The sequence below is a fragment of the Lethenteron reissneri genome, chromosome 53 (assembly GCF_015708825.2).
Source record: "Lethenteron reissneri isolate LAM-NWPU_2019-01 chromosome 53, ASM1570882v1, whole genome shotgun sequence".
Classification (NCBI taxonomy): domain Eukaryota; kingdom Metazoa; phylum Chordata; class Hyperoartia; order Petromyzontiformes; family Petromyzontidae; genus Lethenteron; species Lethenteron reissneri.
Window position 1 is genome coordinate 431413 of NC_083831.1, and position 20708 is coordinate 452120.

General features: G+C 44.9%; 1 protein-coding gene and 1 long non-coding RNA gene across 3 annotated transcripts; one reads left to right on the forward strand and one right to left on the reverse strand.

The window, feature by feature from the left end:
- Positions 1-242: 242 nt before the first annotated feature.
- On the reverse strand, positions 243-14984 carry LARP7 (La ribonucleoprotein 7, transcriptional regulator). 2 transcript variants are annotated; one of them, XM_061573557.1, is made up of 12 exons: positions 14706-14984; positions 11024-11255; positions 10061-10161; positions 9801-9884; positions 9331-9495; positions 8523-8598; positions 5176-5716; positions 4880-4974; positions 2651-2802; positions 2080-2233; positions 1661-1752; positions 243-1128 (listed from the first exon to the last, which is right to left on the reverse strand). In XM_061573557.1, exons 2-12 carry the CDS (start codon positions 11226-11228, stop codon positions 1051-1053), a joined length of 1743 nt encoding a protein of 580 aa, XP_061429541.1. In that variant the 5' UTR covers positions 11229-11255; positions 14706-14984; the 3' UTR covers positions 243-1050. The 2 variants fall into 2 exon arrangements, with proteins under 2 accessions (XP_061429541.1, XP_061429540.1); XM_061573556.1 differs by having other exon boundaries at positions 244-1128; positions 14694-14982.
- Positions 14985-15297: 313 nt separating this feature from the next.
- On the forward strand, positions 15298-20412 carry LOC133356236 (uncharacterized). The gene is made up of 3 exons (XR_009756825.1): positions 15298-15515; positions 15947-16047; positions 19926-20412. It is a non-coding gene; the product is annotated as an uncharacterized LOC133356236 (long non-coding RNA).
- Positions 20413-20708: the final 296 nt, after the last annotated feature.

Here is a 20708-nt window from a genome sequence, read left to right on the forward strand (position 1 = left end):
GTCACTGTTAGATGCAAATAGAAAGCTTCCTTGCACATGCCACTAACTTCATCTGGTGCCTCTTATATTTACCCCGTTTTCTTTATAAAGGACCTCAGTAATAGCTTATTTGATATCTTCCACAGGCCACACTTGCAAAAGTGATGTTTTGCTCATTTAAGAAAACTTCTAAATGTAAAGTCCCATTCATTGCTGCACGACACAAGTAGCACAACTGTAAGAGAATTTTGAAAAGACTTGAAAACTTTATTTAAAAAAAAACGATGCAATGTCCTCCAGATGCTAATAGCACAGATAACATGAATCTGCTCGTTTATCCAGGAAAGCCTCACCACGTCTCAACTCTTTTCAGGAGGGTGCTGATGAGTATCCACAATAGGGGGGGGGGGGGGGGGCGATGATTGCCACGCATTCCCCAAGTAATTGGTGCAATTCATAAAATCTGGTGAATGTGGACCATGAGGCCAGCACACAATAGCCTACTCTTCTTCGAGTTAAATCATGGGAGCTCAATGTCCACCGCGAAGCAGATTGGGCGTAGTATCTTATTGTTAATCTTCACCCCAGTATTTACTAGGGCAGCCTACCAGATGCTAACCATGAACCTCTATCTTTGGTGATTGACGTCCCTTATTTAACTCTGTGATAGCCCATTGACAATTCATTGTCTCTATCGTTAAATTGCCGTAACTTTTATTTATTGCGTTTGTCATTTTTTCGTGATCGAGGTTCCTCTTACAAATTAATTACTCCTGGTCTCGAGTTTTCACTTAGATTCACGGCTCACGTCCTATATTCAAACACAGGAGGGCCCATTGAGATTAATTTGAGTAATGGAAGTACTTTATTTAATCGTCATTAAACTTAATTGCCTCTATTGACTAGCCCTAACCATAACTTTTTATGAAAACAGAGAGGGCATATTGAGATTTTGGTGGATGATGGTGACGATGCTGTGTGTGACGATGTTGCTGATGTTCTTATTTATCTGGAGATATCTGTGCCAAGTATGTGATGATGATGTTGATGATGTAGATGTTGTTGATGTCATCAATCAAACTCAAAGCGGAGGTGTTTGGTGATGACATCGGCCTTCTGCTTCATCAGCTTCTCCACTCGATCCAGCAACTACAGAGATACATAGAGACCCTCACATTCCCATAGAGACCGACAGACTATCGCAGATATCCAGTCTCATAGAGATCCTCACACTCTTAGATATCCAGACTCTCAAAGAGACCCTCACACCCTCAGAGTTCCACAAACTCCCAGAAACCCACACTAACACAGAACCACATACAGCGACTGAGATGCAAACTCAGTGACTCACAGACTTAAGACAACTAAAACTAAACTATTTTTTAAAGTTTTTTTTTTTTTTACAGGTAAGGCCCCACTGAGCTACACAGCTCTTTTTCAGAAGCGACCTGACCATAAATGATAGCTCAATGAAGTGGCTTATCATGCAGGAATTTATGTGGAGAGAAAAACCAGAAGACCCGGAAAGAAACCCACACGACCACGGAGAGAAAGTCATGCAAACTCCAAATATACACTTGTTAGGGTCAGAATAAAATCCACGACCTTCTGCATACCGGGTGAGGGAGTTAATGTAGCCACCATGGCACCCAAACCCAGACTCGCAGAGACCCAGACTCACTTTGCTAGTCCCCCTCTTCTTCTCACGAGGCCGATTGATCTTCACCTGTCGATCAACGAGAATCTTCTGCCAATATCTCTGTTCAGCATCTCCTGATACACGGAGAGGAGGGAGACATGGGGAGGAGACATGAGAGAATAGGAGGATGACACGGGGAGAAGTGAGGCATGGGAAAGAGAGGGGAGGGATAGAGACATGATGATTTGTACAATGACTATCAACTGTGTACCCCCCCCCCCCCCCCACAATGAGACATTGGAGGGTTGGCAACCTTTGCCTTAATTTACAAACTTGGGGTGTGTTTGTAAAAAAAGTTCTACATGGGGACCGGCACCCGGCCCAGCACTTGTGTGTGGACATCTCCGCTCCGACGGCACGGCGCTCGTGGGGAGTGTTGAGCATGCAGTTGGGCGAGGAACCTGTGAGGACACCGAGCCTCCAGGTGTCGTCCCCGTGTCTCACGTCGCCACGAGTGACGACCGTCTCTGCGTCCTCGTGCTTCCCGAATCTCACGTGTCCCTCCGTGTCCCCGTGAGACACGTCTACGTAGACAACAGTGTCTCCCAGTGCACCCTACACGGGGAGAGGATGGCATGGGCAGAAGGGGAAAATGGAGGGTGGGGGAAAGGGGAGGGTGGTGGGGGGGAGAGGCAAACAGGGAGAATTATAGTTAATTTGTTTCCTAATGTGTCTTCCTGTGTCCGTGTGTGTCCCCGTATGTCTCCGTGTGTGTCCATGTCTCCGTATTGTTGCCTTGGTATATTATATGGGTCTCTGTGTGAGTCTGTGGGTCTCCGTGTGAGTCTGTGGAACAGAGTCTGTGGGTCAACAGAGTCTGTGGGTCAACAGAGTCTCTGGGTCAACAGAGTCTGGGTCTGTGCGAGTCTGTGGGTCTTGGGAGTCTGTGAGTCTCTGGATCTCTGTGCGAGTCTTTGGTTCTCTGTGAGTCTGTGTTTCTGTGCAAATCTACGTGTTGTCTACATGTCTCACTTTGATCTCCTGTCTCCCTGGAAATCCATTCTCACAGGAAATCCTCACTATGACACCGCTCACAAAAGGGGGTGGCTCTTTCCCAGAGTGCTTTGCGTCTGCTGTCTTGGCACGATTTCCTGTTCCTCCACTCCCAGAATGCACTGGGGCTTCTGTGAAGGAGAAATACAGTCTGGGTTACCATAATCTATCCACTGCTGGATGAAGACCTCCCTCATGCCAATGCGCATAGTACATTAGCAGTGGGGTTGATTGATGATCTAGTCGCTGCTCATCACTCTGTTCTTGTTAACGTCACTAACTCACCCAGCCACCAACTTAGTCACTTGCCCAAAGATCCCCAGTACAGCCTTTACAGACTATTTTGGCAAGTGCTGTTAGACAGCACCTATAAAGGGATTGCACACGAGTGGTGGACGGCCAGCACCACGCCCGCGTGACTTTGCCTCCCCAGAGGCTATGTTTACACATCGTACCAGGAACTAATTTGCGGTCAAGTCGACCGAGGTGAGGCCCAGGAACGGTTCAGAACATTTCTGGTATTGGCCGTGAGCAGTAATCAAACTCGGGGCGCCGGGTTCGTAGCGCAGTGCGCTAACCACTGCACGACTTGCTCACTCAGCCACCCACCCACTCACTCGCCACTCATCCACTCACCCACCCACCGACCCACGAAAATAACCTGGCTCAATTCAAGAACCATCAACTCTTATCCATTACGCCTTCCATCATGCCGTTTGATGTTGGCCACGTGGCGTTTTGTGCCTTGTTGACCCGTGTGGTCAGCAAGTTGAGATGGGGAATGCTTTTTCTCAACAGCGGTGCCCGCATTTCTTCCTCGACAACTGGAGGAGGGCGACATCTACGCATGTGTCCATGTTAACAGTTGGGGAGATCGCTCCGCCCCATGCGTGGTTCCCCTTTTCTTGTTCCGGTGACTTCTTTGATGGCTCACAGCGTGGCTCTCTAGCCATTGTAAATGGATTTGATCGTGCACCAGCATTGGTGGTGGTTACGCGTGCTTCTAGTCCACCACTGTGGAGGCAGCGAGGGTTGTTGGATCATTGCACAAATTACGTGAAAACTTCCTGTGGCCGTCGAGGATGTACCATACCCTGTGCGTTGTTGTCTGCGTGGTCGGGGACTGTTTTTGTTCTGCTGCCATGCCCAAGCTTGTATTTAGTGTTGAAAATCGGCAGAAATTGACGTACTTATGTAATCTGTACTAATACTTTATTTTTCGTGCTGTTATCTTTTCTCTATTTTGCGATCCTGTTGTTTTTTTGTAATGCTTATTGTTGTAACTTGCTGACCCGCCCCTTACTGGATATATGTGAAACAAGGGCTTTATAGCGCATCCGATTCCTCCTCCAGTCAAAATAAAGATTCTGATTCTGAAATTATGCGAAACTCCCTTGCCATGGGTGTTCAGGAGGTAGCGTACCATGGCTTGTCAGGAGAAGGCAGTACTGCAAGTGGACTAATCACCATCTGTTTCATCCGAATGGAATACAGCGTTGCCCCCTCATGCATGTTTTCTCCGGGTGCTCCAGTTTCCACCTACAGTACAGTATTATTAATGCTCATCATTAATTAGCTGAAAACATCTAAAAATGTCAAATCCAATGCAGGACCCTCCTGAAAAAGAAAAGAGTCCTACGACCTGTTGAAACTCTTGGATAAATAAGTCTGCAGCAGCAACAGCAGCGTCCTTATCATCATCTGCATTACCTGCACGCCATCACGTGTGGGTCTCTGTGTCTCCGTTTCATTGCGTCTCCACGTGCGTCTGTCTCTCTCTGTCTAAGTTTAAATTTTCGTCTGTCTTCCTGCTCACTTTGTCTTCATGTCTGTCTCTATACATCTCTCAGTCTATTTGTTTTTTGTATGCATCTTCCCCGTGTCTCTGTAACTCCATGTGTCCATGTCTTCGTACCTCCCTGTATATCGGCCATGTCCTCCTGTCTCCCCATGCCTGTGAGAGTCTGTGGCTGTGTCTCTGAGTTTGTGGGTCTTATGTTTACGTTTTGCCTGTATCACTATCATCCTGTCTATCTCTCTCTACCTGTCTCCTCAGGTATGTTTCTGTCTCTATGTCTCCATATATTTACGTCTCCGAGTCTGAGGGTCTCAATTAGATTCTCAACTGGACATCTGTGAAAAAGAGCTCATAACTCATCACATTCCTCCAGTCTAAATAATATAATTCTCTGTCTCCCCATGTCTCACCTCGTGTCGTCGCATCTCTCAATGTTGTCTTTAAGGCTCCCATCGCCACCTTTTGTCTCTGGATAAAATCTCTCCTCAAATTCAACCACGACTCTCTAAGTGCAGGGAGGGAGCGAGAAACAGACGGACACAGAAAGGAGGGAGACACGGAGGAGGGAGAGGGTGACAGAAGAGGAGACAGAGAAGGGGGAGGGATACATGGAGAGAAGGAGGATATGTGATGTACTGTAAAATGAATATAATTTTTAGACTGGGAATATTTCTGAATGCACTGTGGGAGTGAGGGACACACATACTTGCTCATTACACACAGTCGATGGCCTCCTTCTTTCTCTCCCTGAGTCCCCGCGTGAGGCAGAACAGTCCCCACTGTGTCCCCGTGCCTCCGCATGCCTCTGTGTCTCTGTCTGCGTCTCTGCGTCTCTCCGTCTCCATGTTCCTGTGTTTCCTTCTCTCTGTCTCGCCGTGTCTCCTTTTGCCTGTCTCTTCCCTGTGCATCTATGTCTCCGTCTCCTCGTGTATCCTTGTCCCTGTCCCCCCGTGTCTCAATTGTGTGTCTACGTTGTTTCTTGGTGCGTCTCTTATCTTCGTGAGTGTGTCTCCGTTTGCCAAGCTTGTCCGAAGACAGGCTGGTTACTGGCTCCTCTGTCACTTGCATCTCTGTGTCTCTGTGTCCCCGTGTCTCCCGTCCCCTCTTTGTCGCCTTTGTCCTTGCTGTCCCTGTGTCTCCCGGTGTCTGTGTTTCTATGTCTCCCCGTCTCTCTTTTCTCCCCGTGTCTCCATGTGTCTTCGCGTCTCTGTGTCTCTGTGTCTTCAGATCGGAGACTGAAGCAATTCCTGTGAAGACAAGGGGTTTGTTCAAACCCACACACTCTCAACACATATCTGCCCTCTCTCAGAGACCCTCATACTGTCACAGAGATCCTCATACAGTGAGGGAAAAAAGTATTTGATCCCCTGCTGATTTTGTACGTTTGCCCACTGACAAAGAAATGATCAGTCTATAAATTAAATGGTAGGTTTATTTGAACAGTGAGAGACAGAATAACAACAACAAAATCCAGAAAAACGCATGTCAAAAATGTTATAAATTGATTTGCATTTTAATGAGGGAATTAAGTATTTGACCTCCTCTCAATCAGAAAGATTTCTGGCTCCCAGGTGTCTTTTATACAGGTAACGAGCTGAGATTAGGAGCACACTCTTAAAGGGAGTGCTCCTAATCTCAGCTTGTTACCAGTATAAAGAAATCAATCAGATTCCAAACTCTCCACCATGGCCAAGACCAAAGAGCTCTCCAAAGATGTCAGGGACAAGATTGTAGACCTACACAAGGCTGGAATGGTGAGAAGGTGACAACAGTTGGTGCGATTTTTTGCAAATGGAAGAAACACAAAAGAACTGTCTCACTCCTGATAATTGTTTTTTTACCCTTCTATCTGGCAACAAAACTGACACCTTTTTACAAGGAGTCATGTTTGCATAGACCACAATACCTGCAGTCATAATGCAAACAAAAAACACAACTCTGATAATGTGCACTGTCCTTGAAGTTGATTGGTCCACACCCGAGACAACTTTCCTTAGAGCCTAGTCTCACATGGGTTGGACCAGATGACGCCAAAAGGCGCACACCTCAAATACAATGCACCATCAGAGTATGAGAGCTCGAGGTAAGCATTTACACCATTGGAACCTCATTTGCCAGTAAAAATATAATTGGTCAGCTCTCATACTCTGATGGTGCATTGTCTTTGAGCTGTGCGCCTTTTGGCGTCATCTGGTCCAACCCATGTGAGACTAGGCTCTAAGGAAAGCTGTCTCGAGTGTGGACCAATCAACTTCAAGGACAGTGCACATTATCAGAGTTGTGTTTTTTGTTTGCATTATGACTGCAGGTATTGTGGTCTATGCAAACATGACTCCTTGTAAAAAGGTGTCAGTTTTGTTGCCAGATAGAAGGGTAAAAAACCAATTATCATATTTTTACTGGCAAATGAGGTTCCAATGGTGTCCCACTCCTCTTTGCAGATCTTCTCCAAGTCATTAAGGTTTTGAGGCTGACGTTTGGCAACTCGAACCTTCAGCTCCCTCTATAGATTTTCCATTGGATTAAGGTCTGGAGACTGGCGAGGCCACTCCAGGACCTTAATGTGCTTCTTCTTGAGCCACTACTTTGTTTCCTTGGCCGTGTGTTTTGGGTCATTGTCATGCTGGAATACCCATCCACGACCCATTTTCAATGCCCTGGCTGAGGGAAGGAGGTTTTCACCCAAGATTTGACGGTACATGGCCCCGTCCATCGTCCCTTTGATGCGGTGAAGTTGTCCTGTCCCCTTAGCAGAAAAACACCCCCAAAGCATAATGTTTCCACCTCCATGTTTGACGTTGGGGATGGTGTTCTTGGGGTCATAGGCAGCATTCCTCCTCCAAACACGGCGAGTTGAGTTGATGCCAAAGAGCTCCATTTTGGTCTCATCTAACCACAACACTTTCACCCAGTTGTCCTCTGAATCATTCAGATGTTCATTGGAAAACTTCAGACGGGCATGTATGTGCTTTCTTGACCAGGGGGACCTTGCGGGCGCTGCAGGATTTCAGTTCTTCACGGCGTAGTGTGTTACCAACTGTTTTCTTGGTGACTATGGTCCCAGCTGCCTTGAAATCATTGACAAGATCCTCCCGTGTAGTTCTGGGCTGATTCCTCACCGGTCTCATGATCATTGCAACTCTACGAGGTGAGATCTTGCATGGAGCCGCAGGCCGAGGGAGATTGACAGTTCTTTTGTGTTTCTTCCATTTGCGAATAATCGCACCAACTGTTGTCACCTTCTCACCATTCCAGCCTTGTGTAGGTCTACAATCTTGTCCCTGACATCCTTGGAGAGCTCTTTGGTCTTGGCCATGGTGGAGAGTTTGGAATCTGATTGATTGCTTCTGTGAACAGGTGTCTTTTATACAGGTAACAAGCTGAGATTAGGAGCACTCCCTTTAAGAGTGTGCTCCTAATCTCAGCTCGTTACCCTGTATAAAAGACACCTGGGAGCCAGAAATCTTTCTGATTGAGAGGTCAAATACTTATTTCCCTCATTAAAATACAAATCAATTCATAACATTTTTGACATGCGTTTTTCTGGATTTTGTTGTTGTTATTCTGTCTCTCACTGTTCAAATAAACCTACCATTAAAATTATAGACTGATCATTTCTTTGTCAGTGGGCAAACGCACAAAATCAAAAGGGGATCAAATACTTTTTTCACTCACTGTACTGTCAGAGACCCACACTCTCACACAGAGACCCGCAGACTCCCAGAGACCAACAAACAAACATTCACACAGATACACAGACTCACACAGAGACTCATAGACTCAAGAGACCCACAGAACCACAGACACCTACAGACTCACAGACCCACAAAATCACAGACCTATAAATTGAGAGGCTCATGGACTCACACAGAGGCCAACAGACTCACATAGAGGCCCACAGGCTTGCACAAATATCCATATCCTTGGAGACACATTACAAGCTCGGTGTGGGTAGGTGGGAAAGTGGGTGTGTGTGTGTGGATGATCAGTTATTATCATCGGCAAGTGGGTAAGATGAGTGATTGTGTGAATGATACTGAGTGGGTGCGTTACCTGTAATTGGTCTTCTCTTCCGGGTTTTTGGGAATATCCCTGCAGCAGATACTGAGTTGACTGGATGATGTAACATCTGTCAGATACAGATACTGAGTCTCACTGATGTGCAATGAGTAGTTATATATTCTATGAGTGGTTATATTTTTGAAGGCACTGCAGCAAATAATTTCAACTCAGCCACACAGACAGAACGAGGTTCTACAAAAGGGAATATTTTTAAAAGCATTTCAGGAGCGACAATGCCTTCGAGTTTTCTACTTGAATCTCACTCAAAGACTCACATGTCTGAATATTTCTGAATGCACTCTCGGAGTAAATACACATAATTATATATGTATTGATATTGGTTCTTTCGGTAACATCACGCAGATAGGAAATTAATAGATCACGACGTGAGAGATTAGCATTGACATGCTAATCTCTCACAATACAATAGCCACTTCCACAGCCTCAGGCAGACCATCTCTAGCCCCGCCCTCTTACCCTGAGGTTGCACCCATCTCAGGCCTATATAAGACCTTGTTTCAGTACCTTTTTCTCTCACCTGAAGACGGTCGCTTGTGTTGCGATCGAAACATCGCGATCTATTAATTTTCTATCTACGTGACTTTACCGAAAGAACCAAAGAGGATGGATTCCTGCAGTCATGAAAGCTTCAAATCAAGAATGTATTGATGTTGTTTAGTCTAGGGGATCCCCTTAATCGAAGCTAGAATATTAACTTACAGGGATACACAGACTCACCCAGAATCACAGAGACTCACATATACATTTTCTGCATGCATTTCAGGAGAAAGGGGCTAACCTGCACAGCTCTGCAAGCCTCCTCGCTGGTAGAAAACTCTATGAAGGCGAAACCCTTCGCGTCGCCCGATGATCGGAACCGTGGGAGCGACACGTAGAGGACACGGCCGCACGAGGAGAAGACTCGTGATAACCACTCGTGCGTTACCCCGTGTGGCAACCGCTCCTGCACAACCACAACCATCATTATAAACTCCACCACCATCATTACGACAAAAAACCCACCGCCACCATAAAAAGGACAAAGATACCCCATGTAGCCATAAGTCTTTTTGGGAAAGCGCTATTAATAAACAGCTATGAAGACCGGAACAGCACACGAGGGGGTGGGTGGCCAGTGCAACTAGTGCCAATGCTTACACACGACCACCACCACTGTCACGATTATCATAACCACCACAACAATCACGATCTTGTGAGTCTATGTGCGTCTCCATGTCCCCATGTCCCCAAGTCTCCATGTCCCCTTACCACATAAACGGTTCTCTCATCTTCGTCCTCAGGTTTGGGACCCAGTGGGGATGAGCGACGAATTTTGAGGCCATCACTGCTCACCTGCATCAACATATCACCGATATCAATACATACATCATATATCACTACATCATCAACACATGTAGAACCCCACACTCGGTTACATATAGACCCACGAGACCCACAGACTCACAGTGACCCACAAACCCAGTGTGTATCCGTATCCCAGATCTCACTGAATACATCTCATATCTCACCTCGAGCTGTGTTGAGGTAGACACAGCTCTTCGGATGATGTTTATATCAGTAGACAGAGTCTTCATCCGATTAAAAGACATGAGCACGGACAGCGGGACGACTGAGACATGGGGACACGAAGACATGGGGGAGGGACACAGACAAGATTAAATTAACATGACTGAAATCAGCACATCTACTCAGTTTGTCTGCCTGCTCCATCCTATGTATTCCTCCTCTCACCTACCCCTTCCCCCACCCTCCCCACAATGTCAGAATCTGAATATTTATCCTGCAGGAATTCGATGAGCTCCTCCCTGTGTCTCCTCCTTCCCATGGCGAGATGTTAACTGTCGCCTGGGAGAAAGGATGTTGTGGGTTCGGTCCCGACCCCGAAATCTGTATATTTAGAATTTGCATGTTCTCACCGTGGGCACAAGGATTTTTCTCCGGATCTTACAGTTTTTCCCTCCACATTTAGAAATATGTTTAGAGTATTTGGTTGCTATACATTTCCACATACGCCACTTTGTTGAGCTATAATTTGTGGTCAGATCGCTTCTAAAAAAAAGCTGTACAGCTCAGTGGGCCTTACCTGGTAAAATACTAAAAAAGTTTATAGTTTTACAGTTTGTAACATCGTGACCTCATATCTATGGGAAAAAAATTTTGGCGGTATCAAAATGATGAAAAAGGATTAGGCTTAACCCTTTCCGGCAATAATACAGGAGGTGTTAAGATGATCCCATAAGATAAAACTGCTCAACGCGAGCTATGAATGCTGTGATATTTGCATTGCCTTTGTGCTATTCGCCGTTTGGTGTTGTTCTCTGGTCTAACACTGGTTGGTGAGATAAGGCCATAAAGGAGGCTGGAGCACCTAGTGTAGGCCAATCAGTTTCAAGGACAATGCATACATTCTTCCTCCCCGTGTGCCCTCGTGTGTCCACATGTGCCCTCGTGTCTCCCCATGACTGTCTTACATCCGTCCGTAGACGCGTCAACAACTTGTCTCAGGAATTTGTCTTTGTGTAGATTCGTGTCTCCGAACCAGAACTCAATCTGTCTTCGGATCTCAGATAAGATTTTCCCAAGTCTTGTCCTTTTCTTTGTCTCCTTTGCCTCAGCAGAGACGCAAGGGGGACACAGTGTCTCCGTCACCATCCCCATGTCTCCCTGCAACTCCATAACGGCTTTGTGTCTCCAATTGTTGATCTAAAACACAAATTACAATAGAATGTCATCAAGTAAAAAAAACATGTTATTTTGAATGCTTCTTTTTCATAGTATATATGTTGTCTCTTAATTGTGATTATTAATTACATTATTGTTAGTTGTAATACAGTGATACCTCGGTTCACGAACTTAATTCGTGAACTGACTCTGGCTCGGATCCGAATTGGTCGTGAACCGAGGCACATTTTCCCATAGGGTTCAATGTAAATCCGGTTAATCCATTCTGACCTTTTTTTTGGTTTTTGAAGCACAAAAATATTAAACAAATTACAATACACATTAGTACTGTACAGTATAGTAATGTATAAAGAGAGAACACTAACACCTTGCTTGAGATGACTTCAGTAAGCACTCAAACGGGTGAACTGTACAATACAGTAAGTACAGTATTGTACAGTACAGTAGTACAGTACTGTATGTGCTAAAAAGCACACCAAAAAGCAAAAAGTCACTGAAAGTGTCTTCACAGTACTCACAGTACTTCTTTCTGTGTCTCTTCTTCTCTCCACGATCTTCCTACAGGAAGTCACGACCATGTGACAGCCTGGAAATAGCATTAAAATGGCCGCGGCTCCTGTTCGTGAACCGAAGCGGAGTTCGTGAACCGGAGCATATTTTTATGAACTTTTCTGTTCGTGAACCGAGTTGTTCGTGAACAGAAGCGTTCGTGAACCGAGGTATCACTGTATTAGGTTAGTAACGCTTAGCCTGTGCTCTCCAGTTGCCTGAGTTAAAAGTAGTGGGCTCGGTATCGCCCAACCCTGGCCAGGTGGCTCAACAAACGGAGTAAATGAGGCGTACATGACCTTCATCACCAGTGTCGCTCCCCGTACGTGGCAGTCTCTGTCTGCCGATGCCTGAGTGAGGGTTGTTAAAACGACAACCGCTAAACCGGTTACTGTTTTCATATTACAGGTTCCGAAAGTCGGGAACCGGTAACCATTTAGTGAACCGAACAGATTTGGTTCGTGCTGTAACAATAATGAATGTTATGTTAATGATTAATGCCCATATACAATACCATGTTTTATCCATGCTTGATCCATGCTCGAACACAAGCTTGGATTCATATTCTTGGTTCTTTCCGTAAAGTCACGTAGATAGAAAATAAAATACAAAAATTAAATTTAAACAATAAAAGCAAAAAAACCCACGACGTTTCGATCGCAACACAAGCGGTCTCATCTACCACCTGATGAAGACCACTTGCGTTGCGAACAAAATGTCGTGGGTTTTTTGCTTTCATTATTTTCAATTAATTATTTTTTATTGTATTTAATTTTATATTAAAAAAAAATCTTTTATTTTCTATCTACGTGACTTTACCGAAAGAACCAAAATTATGAATTCCTACAGTTACGAAAGTTAAGTCAAAATACAAGCTTGGATATTTTGAATACACATTTTTAAATCGTTAGTCAATCGTGTCACATAATTTATGGATCTAAAGAGATGATTTGTGGATCGAAAAATCCCATATTGGGCAGCCCCTTGACGCTTATTGGCTTCGTAAAGTATTAAGATAAAGTATAATTTATTGTCACAGATTAATTTTATCCTGTTACAGCACGAACGTACAAAAACCACGTAGCAACATAGATTGTGCCCTCGTCTCTCAGTTAGGGGTAAACGTTCAACTCTGCTATCGCTCGCTAAAACCACTGTCAGTGGAACAGCTTCTACTGCAGGGAGCTCTGGAAGTAGGCGTACCCACGCTTTACTCCACCGCGCGCGACCCGTAAATCCATCACAGTGCAGAATAAACACAAACTGCGTGTTGTCTGAGAATAGGTTTTCCCCTTTTTTTCTGGCAACAAAACAAGATGTTAAAACACCAAACTCAAACATTTTACAATGAATCATGTCTGCAAACAAAAAAGTACTCTGATAATATATGCATCGTCTTTTAAATTGATTGGTCCACACCAGAGACAGCTTTCATTTGAGCCTAGACCAGAGGATGCCAAAAGACACCTTTTGGCTTGCTCTGGTCTCACACCGTTTTGAGACTAGGCTCAAAAGAAAGCTGTCTCTGGTGAGGACCAATCAGTTTAAAAGAAAATGCATATATTATCGTACGTTTTCTGTTTGCATGCTGACCACAAGTATCGTGGATAATGCAGCCATGATTCCTTGTATAAAGTTTCAGTTTGGTGTTTTAACATCTTAACACTTGTTATGTTGCAGAAAAAAGGGGAAAACCTATTATCATATTTTGGTACTGGCATGATGCGTGTTGTGTTTAGTTCAAGGCCGTAGCCATGGAGTCAACATTGGGGGGGGGGACCAAATCTTCCAGGGGGTCTGGGGGTCCCAACCCAGAAAAATATCTAAATTTGAAAACTAATTTCCTGCCATTTCCTGCCTAAAATATTTTAAAATTCACTAACACATGGGATGGACTTTTTATTTATTTTTTACAATATTGTCTAATAGTGTATCGTATTATATTGCTGTTTTTACTTTTTTACCATTTCTTGTTTCATTGTATGTAATGTTTGAGATTAGGGATTAATAAAGTACAACCATAACCACAATCATATAAACAGAAATCTATGCATTGATTTATATGAAGAGAAGTCCAGATATTGTGGCCAAGGTTGAGCAAATCGTTGTTTTTATTTACATAGCATAGCAATTATGATTACTTTTTATAGCAATATATTGGGGGGGACATTTTGAGCATATTTAAATGTATATAATTACGGCCTTGGTTTAGTTTGTTGCCCTTCCCGCACAATCGATTCGCGCGGTTGGCTCCGTAAGGCGCGATTCAATTTGCTGCCGCGCCAGCAGATTGAATCGAGCGACCTCGTTGAGCTCAAGACAATCTTCTCTGCGAGGCTATTGAACTGGAGCCACCACGGATCATCAGCATCGTGCTACCACCACCACCACCAGAGCAAATAAACATTGACTTAAAGCTTTCGTGACTGCAGGAATTCATATTCTTTGGGTCTTTCGGTAAAGTCACGTAGATATAAAAAATATAAGGACGTTTCGATCGCAACAATCGTCATCAGGAGGAAAAAAGTTGACTATTGTGTGCGATCGAATCGTGATATTTCTTATTATTTTTCATTCACTTTATTTTTAGTATTTTATTGTTATTATTTTTTCTGTCTACGTGACTTTCCCTAAAGACCCAAAGAATGCAAATAAATATAAATTTCACCCCGACCCCCCTCACCCTGCCTCCCCTCTACAGGATCCGATCTGCAAATCCCGCAGTGACTCTAGTCGACACCGCGGCTTCACGCGCGGCCTACTCTAATAATCTACAGTACAGCAACAACTACGGATACGGCACACATGAACTAATTAGAACATTTTCGGCGGGGCAAGGAGTTAAAGTAAATAGTTCAATTTATCGGTTTAACTTTATATAAGAATACATTTTTTTAAAATGTTACCCACGTTGATACGCACGGGCTGGCGGTTGGTTGGGGTCCTTGAGGCGTGTGGCCAGAGGTGGTCGCAGAGCTCGTGGCAGTGCCTGAGTAATGCTAATTTAATTAACTCGAAAGTGTCGTTTTCCTTGAATAAACAGGCATTACGCTGTGATCACACGATTACGTCAGCGCGCACGGTATAATTCTACGACGTTATGTATCTGGTGTACATATTATATCATATATAATCGCGTTATTGAGTAATGTTGCGTCGGCAGTCGTGCACAGACAAATACACATTTCTAAATAACACCGTGGGCTTAAATATAATAAGCGACGCATTGAGAAATTGCCCTTGTTCATAGCTGATTTAAGATATATCTTTAAAATGAATGACAAAAAGTAATCACAATTCTCGAATTAGCGGCGTTAACGTGATGACGTCACAAAACTGTCCAATTGGGGATTGTAGCTGATGATGTCATCGCGTTAATGACATCACGTAAAATCATGACGAAATGACGTCAGCGCGTACGAATGCTTACACCGGCGTACGTGCGCGGTGACGTCATCACGCTGTCCTGTAAATTTTGTAACGTAATGAGGTCGGCGGCTAAAATTGCAGCAGACGATTGGACCCTTCGCCGAGGCGACGTTATCACGTCCACGCCACCCATTTCTACATTCGCCAATCTCAATAGCGGGAAGTTTCCGCCCTTTACGGGAATTAAAGACAACGGAGGTTCGCGGAGACGGAGGAAGAGAGGCTCGGGGAGACGGTAAAGGAGACGGAGGCAGACACGAGGAGACATTGATCCCAGCCTTCATCCCACGAGCCTACAACCCGGTAAATAACAATGGACCCGAGAGCAGCCTCGGTCTGGCTCTCTGAGCCTCCGTTATTTACACTGATCCTAATAGGAGCCTTAGTCTGGTTCTATACGCCTCAATGATTCACCCCAAATCCCGGAATCATAATTCTGGGAAAACGGATCCCTTTTCCTGTGCTCTCACATCCGCGAATTAACCCCCCTCCTTCCCCCCCCATTAAGGTTCAACATCTCTTGAGGTTATTCACTCAGCCACTCAATATTCAGTCACTCGCCCACCAACTCACTCCCACTCACCCGCTCACACGCGCATCTAATCACTCCAACTCACTTGCACACTCACCTTAGATACCCACTCACTCACCTACTCATCACTCACCCACTCTCATCACCTCTCACCCACTAATTCACTCGGCTACTCGCTAACTCGCTCTCTTTCACCCTACAGGTTATAATGGTCACATGACGTCCATCTACAGCCGCCCAAAATGCATCACGCGTGGATATTAATTGTGGTCGCTATTTTACTGATGGAGACAAATTGTCAAGGTATTGGCACTCACTGCTCACACATCCACGCACCCACCCATCACTCACTAAACACCTGTCTACTCACCTCTTACCACTCACCCATTCGAACACGCACTCGCCCACCTCTCAGGCGTTTACTCAGCACGCAGTCACACAGAGGCACTGCTGCCCCCCACCCACACGACTCATTGAGCCGCTCACTCCACTGTCTCGACTCCAGGAGTTCTTAACCTGGGGGGCATCTCGCACCCCCTGGGGATCCGAGATGCCCTTTCTGGGGGTGCGAGACATATCGGATTTTTTTAGGAGGTAAATCATGGAAACAAATTAAGCACGGGCACGTAAGTACAACTACTTTGTTTTATTTAACCCTATGTATTCATATTTTCCTTTTTTACGATTGAGAATTAAAGGGGTTGCAAGTCTGCAGTAAGTAAAGGTTAACCATTGGTCTGCTCCTTCCTCTGTACTCTCACACACCCCAGTGTACACCCAGGGGCGCAACTCCCGATGCCAACGGGGGTCTGGGTGTAGGATCCGACTGTGGGCCCCCCTCCTCTCGCCCGACTCACTTTTACTGCAATAGCTACGGATGGTTTTAACTCTGTATAGAAACATTATTTTTCTTCTTGGTTCTTTCGGTAAAGTCACGTAGAAGGGAAGTAATAAAATAATAAAAATAAAACAATTCTCACGACGTTTCGGTCACAATGCAAGCAGCCGTCCTCAGGTGAAAACCAGGTCTGTCGAGGCGACAGCGTCTGAATGAAACAGCACACGTGCTTGGAGCATATATAAGCTGGTTTGGAAGGGGGGAAAAGGGCGCCTTGACAAAAGAATATGCATATCAAGAGGAATTTTGCATATTTATGGGAAATGCAGGTATGTGATTAGTACTACTTATGCCCGTGCATTATGCAGGATTAGCAGCATCAAAGGGAGGGGATAGGGGTAGCATTAATAAAGGGAAAGGAGTGTTAATAGTATGTAGCTGCAGTAACTAAAACCACCACGTAAACAACTAAAGTATAAACTACATAGTATCATCAGTATACTATATATACTCTACAATAAGCTGAGTTACTAACAGTAAGTAATACATTACAATTCTACGTCGTAAAAAATATATAATATGCTTCCATCTAAACTTTATTCTCTTACATCACACGAGTCTACACCGTACTATATACTGCCATAGACAACCCCAACATTAAATTATATACTGTATTGCTATAAACCACCCTAAGCCTTATACATTGTAATATTACACTATGTATTATTCTACCCACCCTAATGTATATCACACTGCTGTATATTGACTATACAATTATGATACTATATATTACTTTGTACATTGTATTAAGCATATAAATGTTATACTATTTGTTATTATACACTGTACCATTGACCGTCGTGTGAAAGATACTAATATACTCGTGTGATGTAAGAGAATAAAGTTTAGATGGAAGCATATTATATATTTTTTACGACGTAGAATTGTAATGTATTATTACTTACTGTTAGTAACTCAGCTTATTGTAGAGTATATTTAGTATACTGATGATACTATGTAGTTTATACTTTAGTTGTTTACGTGGTGGTTTTAGTTACTGCAGCTACATACTATTAACACTCATTCCCTTTATTAATGCTACCGCTATCCCCTCCCTTTGATGCTGCTAATCCTGCATAAAGCACGGGCATAAGTAGTACTATTCACATACCTGCATTTCCCACATCCCCTCCCTTTGATGCTGCTAATCCTGCATAATGCACGGGCATAAGTAGTACTAATCACATACCTGCATTTTCCCATAAATATGCTAAATTCCTCTTGATATGCATATTCTTTTGTCAAGGCGCACTTTCCCCCCCTTCCAACCCAGCCTATATATATGCTCCAAGCACGTGTGCTGTTTCATTCAGACGCTGTCGCCTCGACAGACCTGGTTTTCACCTGAGGACGGCTGCTTGCGTTGTGGTCGAAACGTCGTGAGAATTGTTTTATTATGTTTTATTTTTATTATTTTATTACTTCCCTTCTACGTGACTTTACCGAAAGAACCAAGAAGATGAATCCCTGCAGTCACGAAAGCTTTACATCGTAAAAGAAAAATTATTTGTAGGCTATAACTGTACTGTAAGTATTATTTTAGTTGCACCGTGTATTGTGTTTAGAGGAAGACAGTCTGACAGTGACTGTTAATTAAAACAACATTTAAAGGTAACAATAATCACACATTTTTTTCATGCCTCTTGCTTTCATGCGCATGTCAATTTAAATCCTGCTGTTCAGTAACAAAACACTAGCAGTAGCGCTACTACAATAAGTCTCCGGGTTGCAGAAGACCCGACTTACGGAAATCCGACTTTACGGAATTGCTCATGAATCATGTTACAAAAATATCATTATGGGGAAATGTGTGCGTTAGTTACGTAAGCAGAAGTAGTAAGCATCCTTCTGCGTGCGGGCATAACCACCCCTGGTGTGTTTGTTCGCCCTCCCGTAACACCTCTACATCTGTACCTTATTTAACACAATTACACGATTGCTTATGGTTTCAGCCAACAGTGATCGGAGAAGTCTAGGCCTAGCCTAATGCACGGTAAACAAACATTTGGAAGTGACTGCTTTCTGTTAAGAATTAAAATACAAATGTTTCGTGGTATTCATAGACAATTGGATACAGTATATGTTCCATTAGTTTAATAATGGATAGTGTTAGGGTAGATATTCGATTAAATGAAAGAATCGTAGGAAGTGCAGGGCATATGTACAGCGATAGGATACGGGTAGCGATATAAAAAAGACCAAACGAACGAGTAATCGGGTAGGGGAGGCACAACTCTTTCCGGATATGGGACTTTATCTTGATTTTTGGGGAACATTGTTCAGTTTCCAACATACGAAAAATTCGGATTATGGAAATATTATTTTTTCCTCTATAACATTGTTTTTTGGCATTTATGGTTAATTATTAGAATATATTTTTTATAAAATATCTTAACATTCTTTTTTGGGGCCCCCTTGTGGCCGACTGGGCCCCCATGCGTCGCATCATGCTGCCACATACCCCCACACCATACTTGTGTAGAGGAGTATTGTGAGTAACCAATGAGGGAGCGAGCGGGTTGACAGTCAAGGATGACGTAACGTCACGGGTGGTGCAAGGGGTATCTTCGGGAACAAAGGCGAGTCCGAGCTGGGGGGAGGAGCCACCCAAGGGGTTCTTAAGGGGGACCCCGTGACGAAGGCATAGTTGTCGTGGGGAGCCAGGGTAAAGATCGGCTGCTGGGGGTCTCTCCCTCCTCGTCGCGGAGCGGTGTTGGCTGAACCTCCACTCCGGGCAGACGAGTGGGAGAGCCAAGGGAATAGCCGAGGGTAGGGTCCCGTAGTATTCAGTCAGGGTCGGCTGGAAGAGAGTCTCTCTCTCCTCGTCGCGGAGCGGTGTTGGCTGAACTCCCGAATGGGCAGACGAGTGAGGTAAATGAGCCCAAGGGGTAGCCGAGGGTAGGACCCAAATAGTATTCAGTGTCCGGGGTACAGGACCGAGATCGAGTGCACCTACACTGTTGTGAGCGTAGGATGTCGACTGTCACAGTGATTTAATAAACAACAGCCCTTATAGTATTCATTGTCTCCGCGTGGTTCTACTGCATAACACTTACCCTGTGTACACCCACTCTTTGTCTTCCTGTGTACCCTCTCTCTGTGCTCTCCCTCTGTGCTCTATCTCACATCTCTTTTTCTCTCTCTCCCTTCTTTCCCTCTCTTTTTTTTCTGTCTGCTCATTTCTCTCTTCTTGGATCATCTCTCCCCACCATCTCCCTCACCCCTCACCCTGTCCCCCTCCCCATCCTCTCTCCCCTCCTTCTCTCTCCCTGTGTGCCATCAGGTTCAGATTGTGATGTGGAACCCCAAGACATCGTGGCTCCTCTGGGCGTCCCCGTCAATGCTACGTGTCTCCTCCGTGTGCCCGCCGACCCCGTGTCTCTGCACTGGAAGTTGGGGAGCAAACAAATTAATTCGGAACTCTCGGTGTCCACGCGTCCTGGTACTTTGTCCGTGTCCCTGTCTGGACTGGCTTTGTCTCCTCCAAGCGGACACAATCTGCTGTGCTTCAAGGAAGACAGAATGTGCTACGGGACTGTGGTCTACGTGGGGGGTGAGTGTCTGTCTCTGTGTCCCAGTGTCTCTGTGTCCCAGTATCTCTGTGTGAGTGTATATTAGTTTGAGAGTCTGGGTGTGTTTGTGTGTATCTGACTTGGGAGTGATCGGGTAGTGGTTAGCGCGCTGCGCTACAAACCCGGCGACCTGAGTTCGATTCCCGCTCACGGCCAACACCGGTGACAATTATCTGAACCGCTCCTAGGTCTCCCCTAGGTCTTTGAGTGTGTGTGTCTCATCTGTAGGTTGACTCGGGCCTCAAATGAGTACCTGGTGCGGTGTGTATACATCACCACCGGGGAGACAAAGGTGGTCGGGTGTGGTTTTGGCGACCCACCCAGCACTTGCCCCAACAGTCTTAAGGCTATACCGGGGATCTTTGACTGGCAAAACAACCCCCACCTCCTCGGCGGTTACCAATCCTTAACTCTGTGGTGGCTGTGAGCTATGCCATTGGGGGCGGGGGGGAAGGCCGATACCAATCGGCCGTTCCACTTGTGGTGCTCGCAAC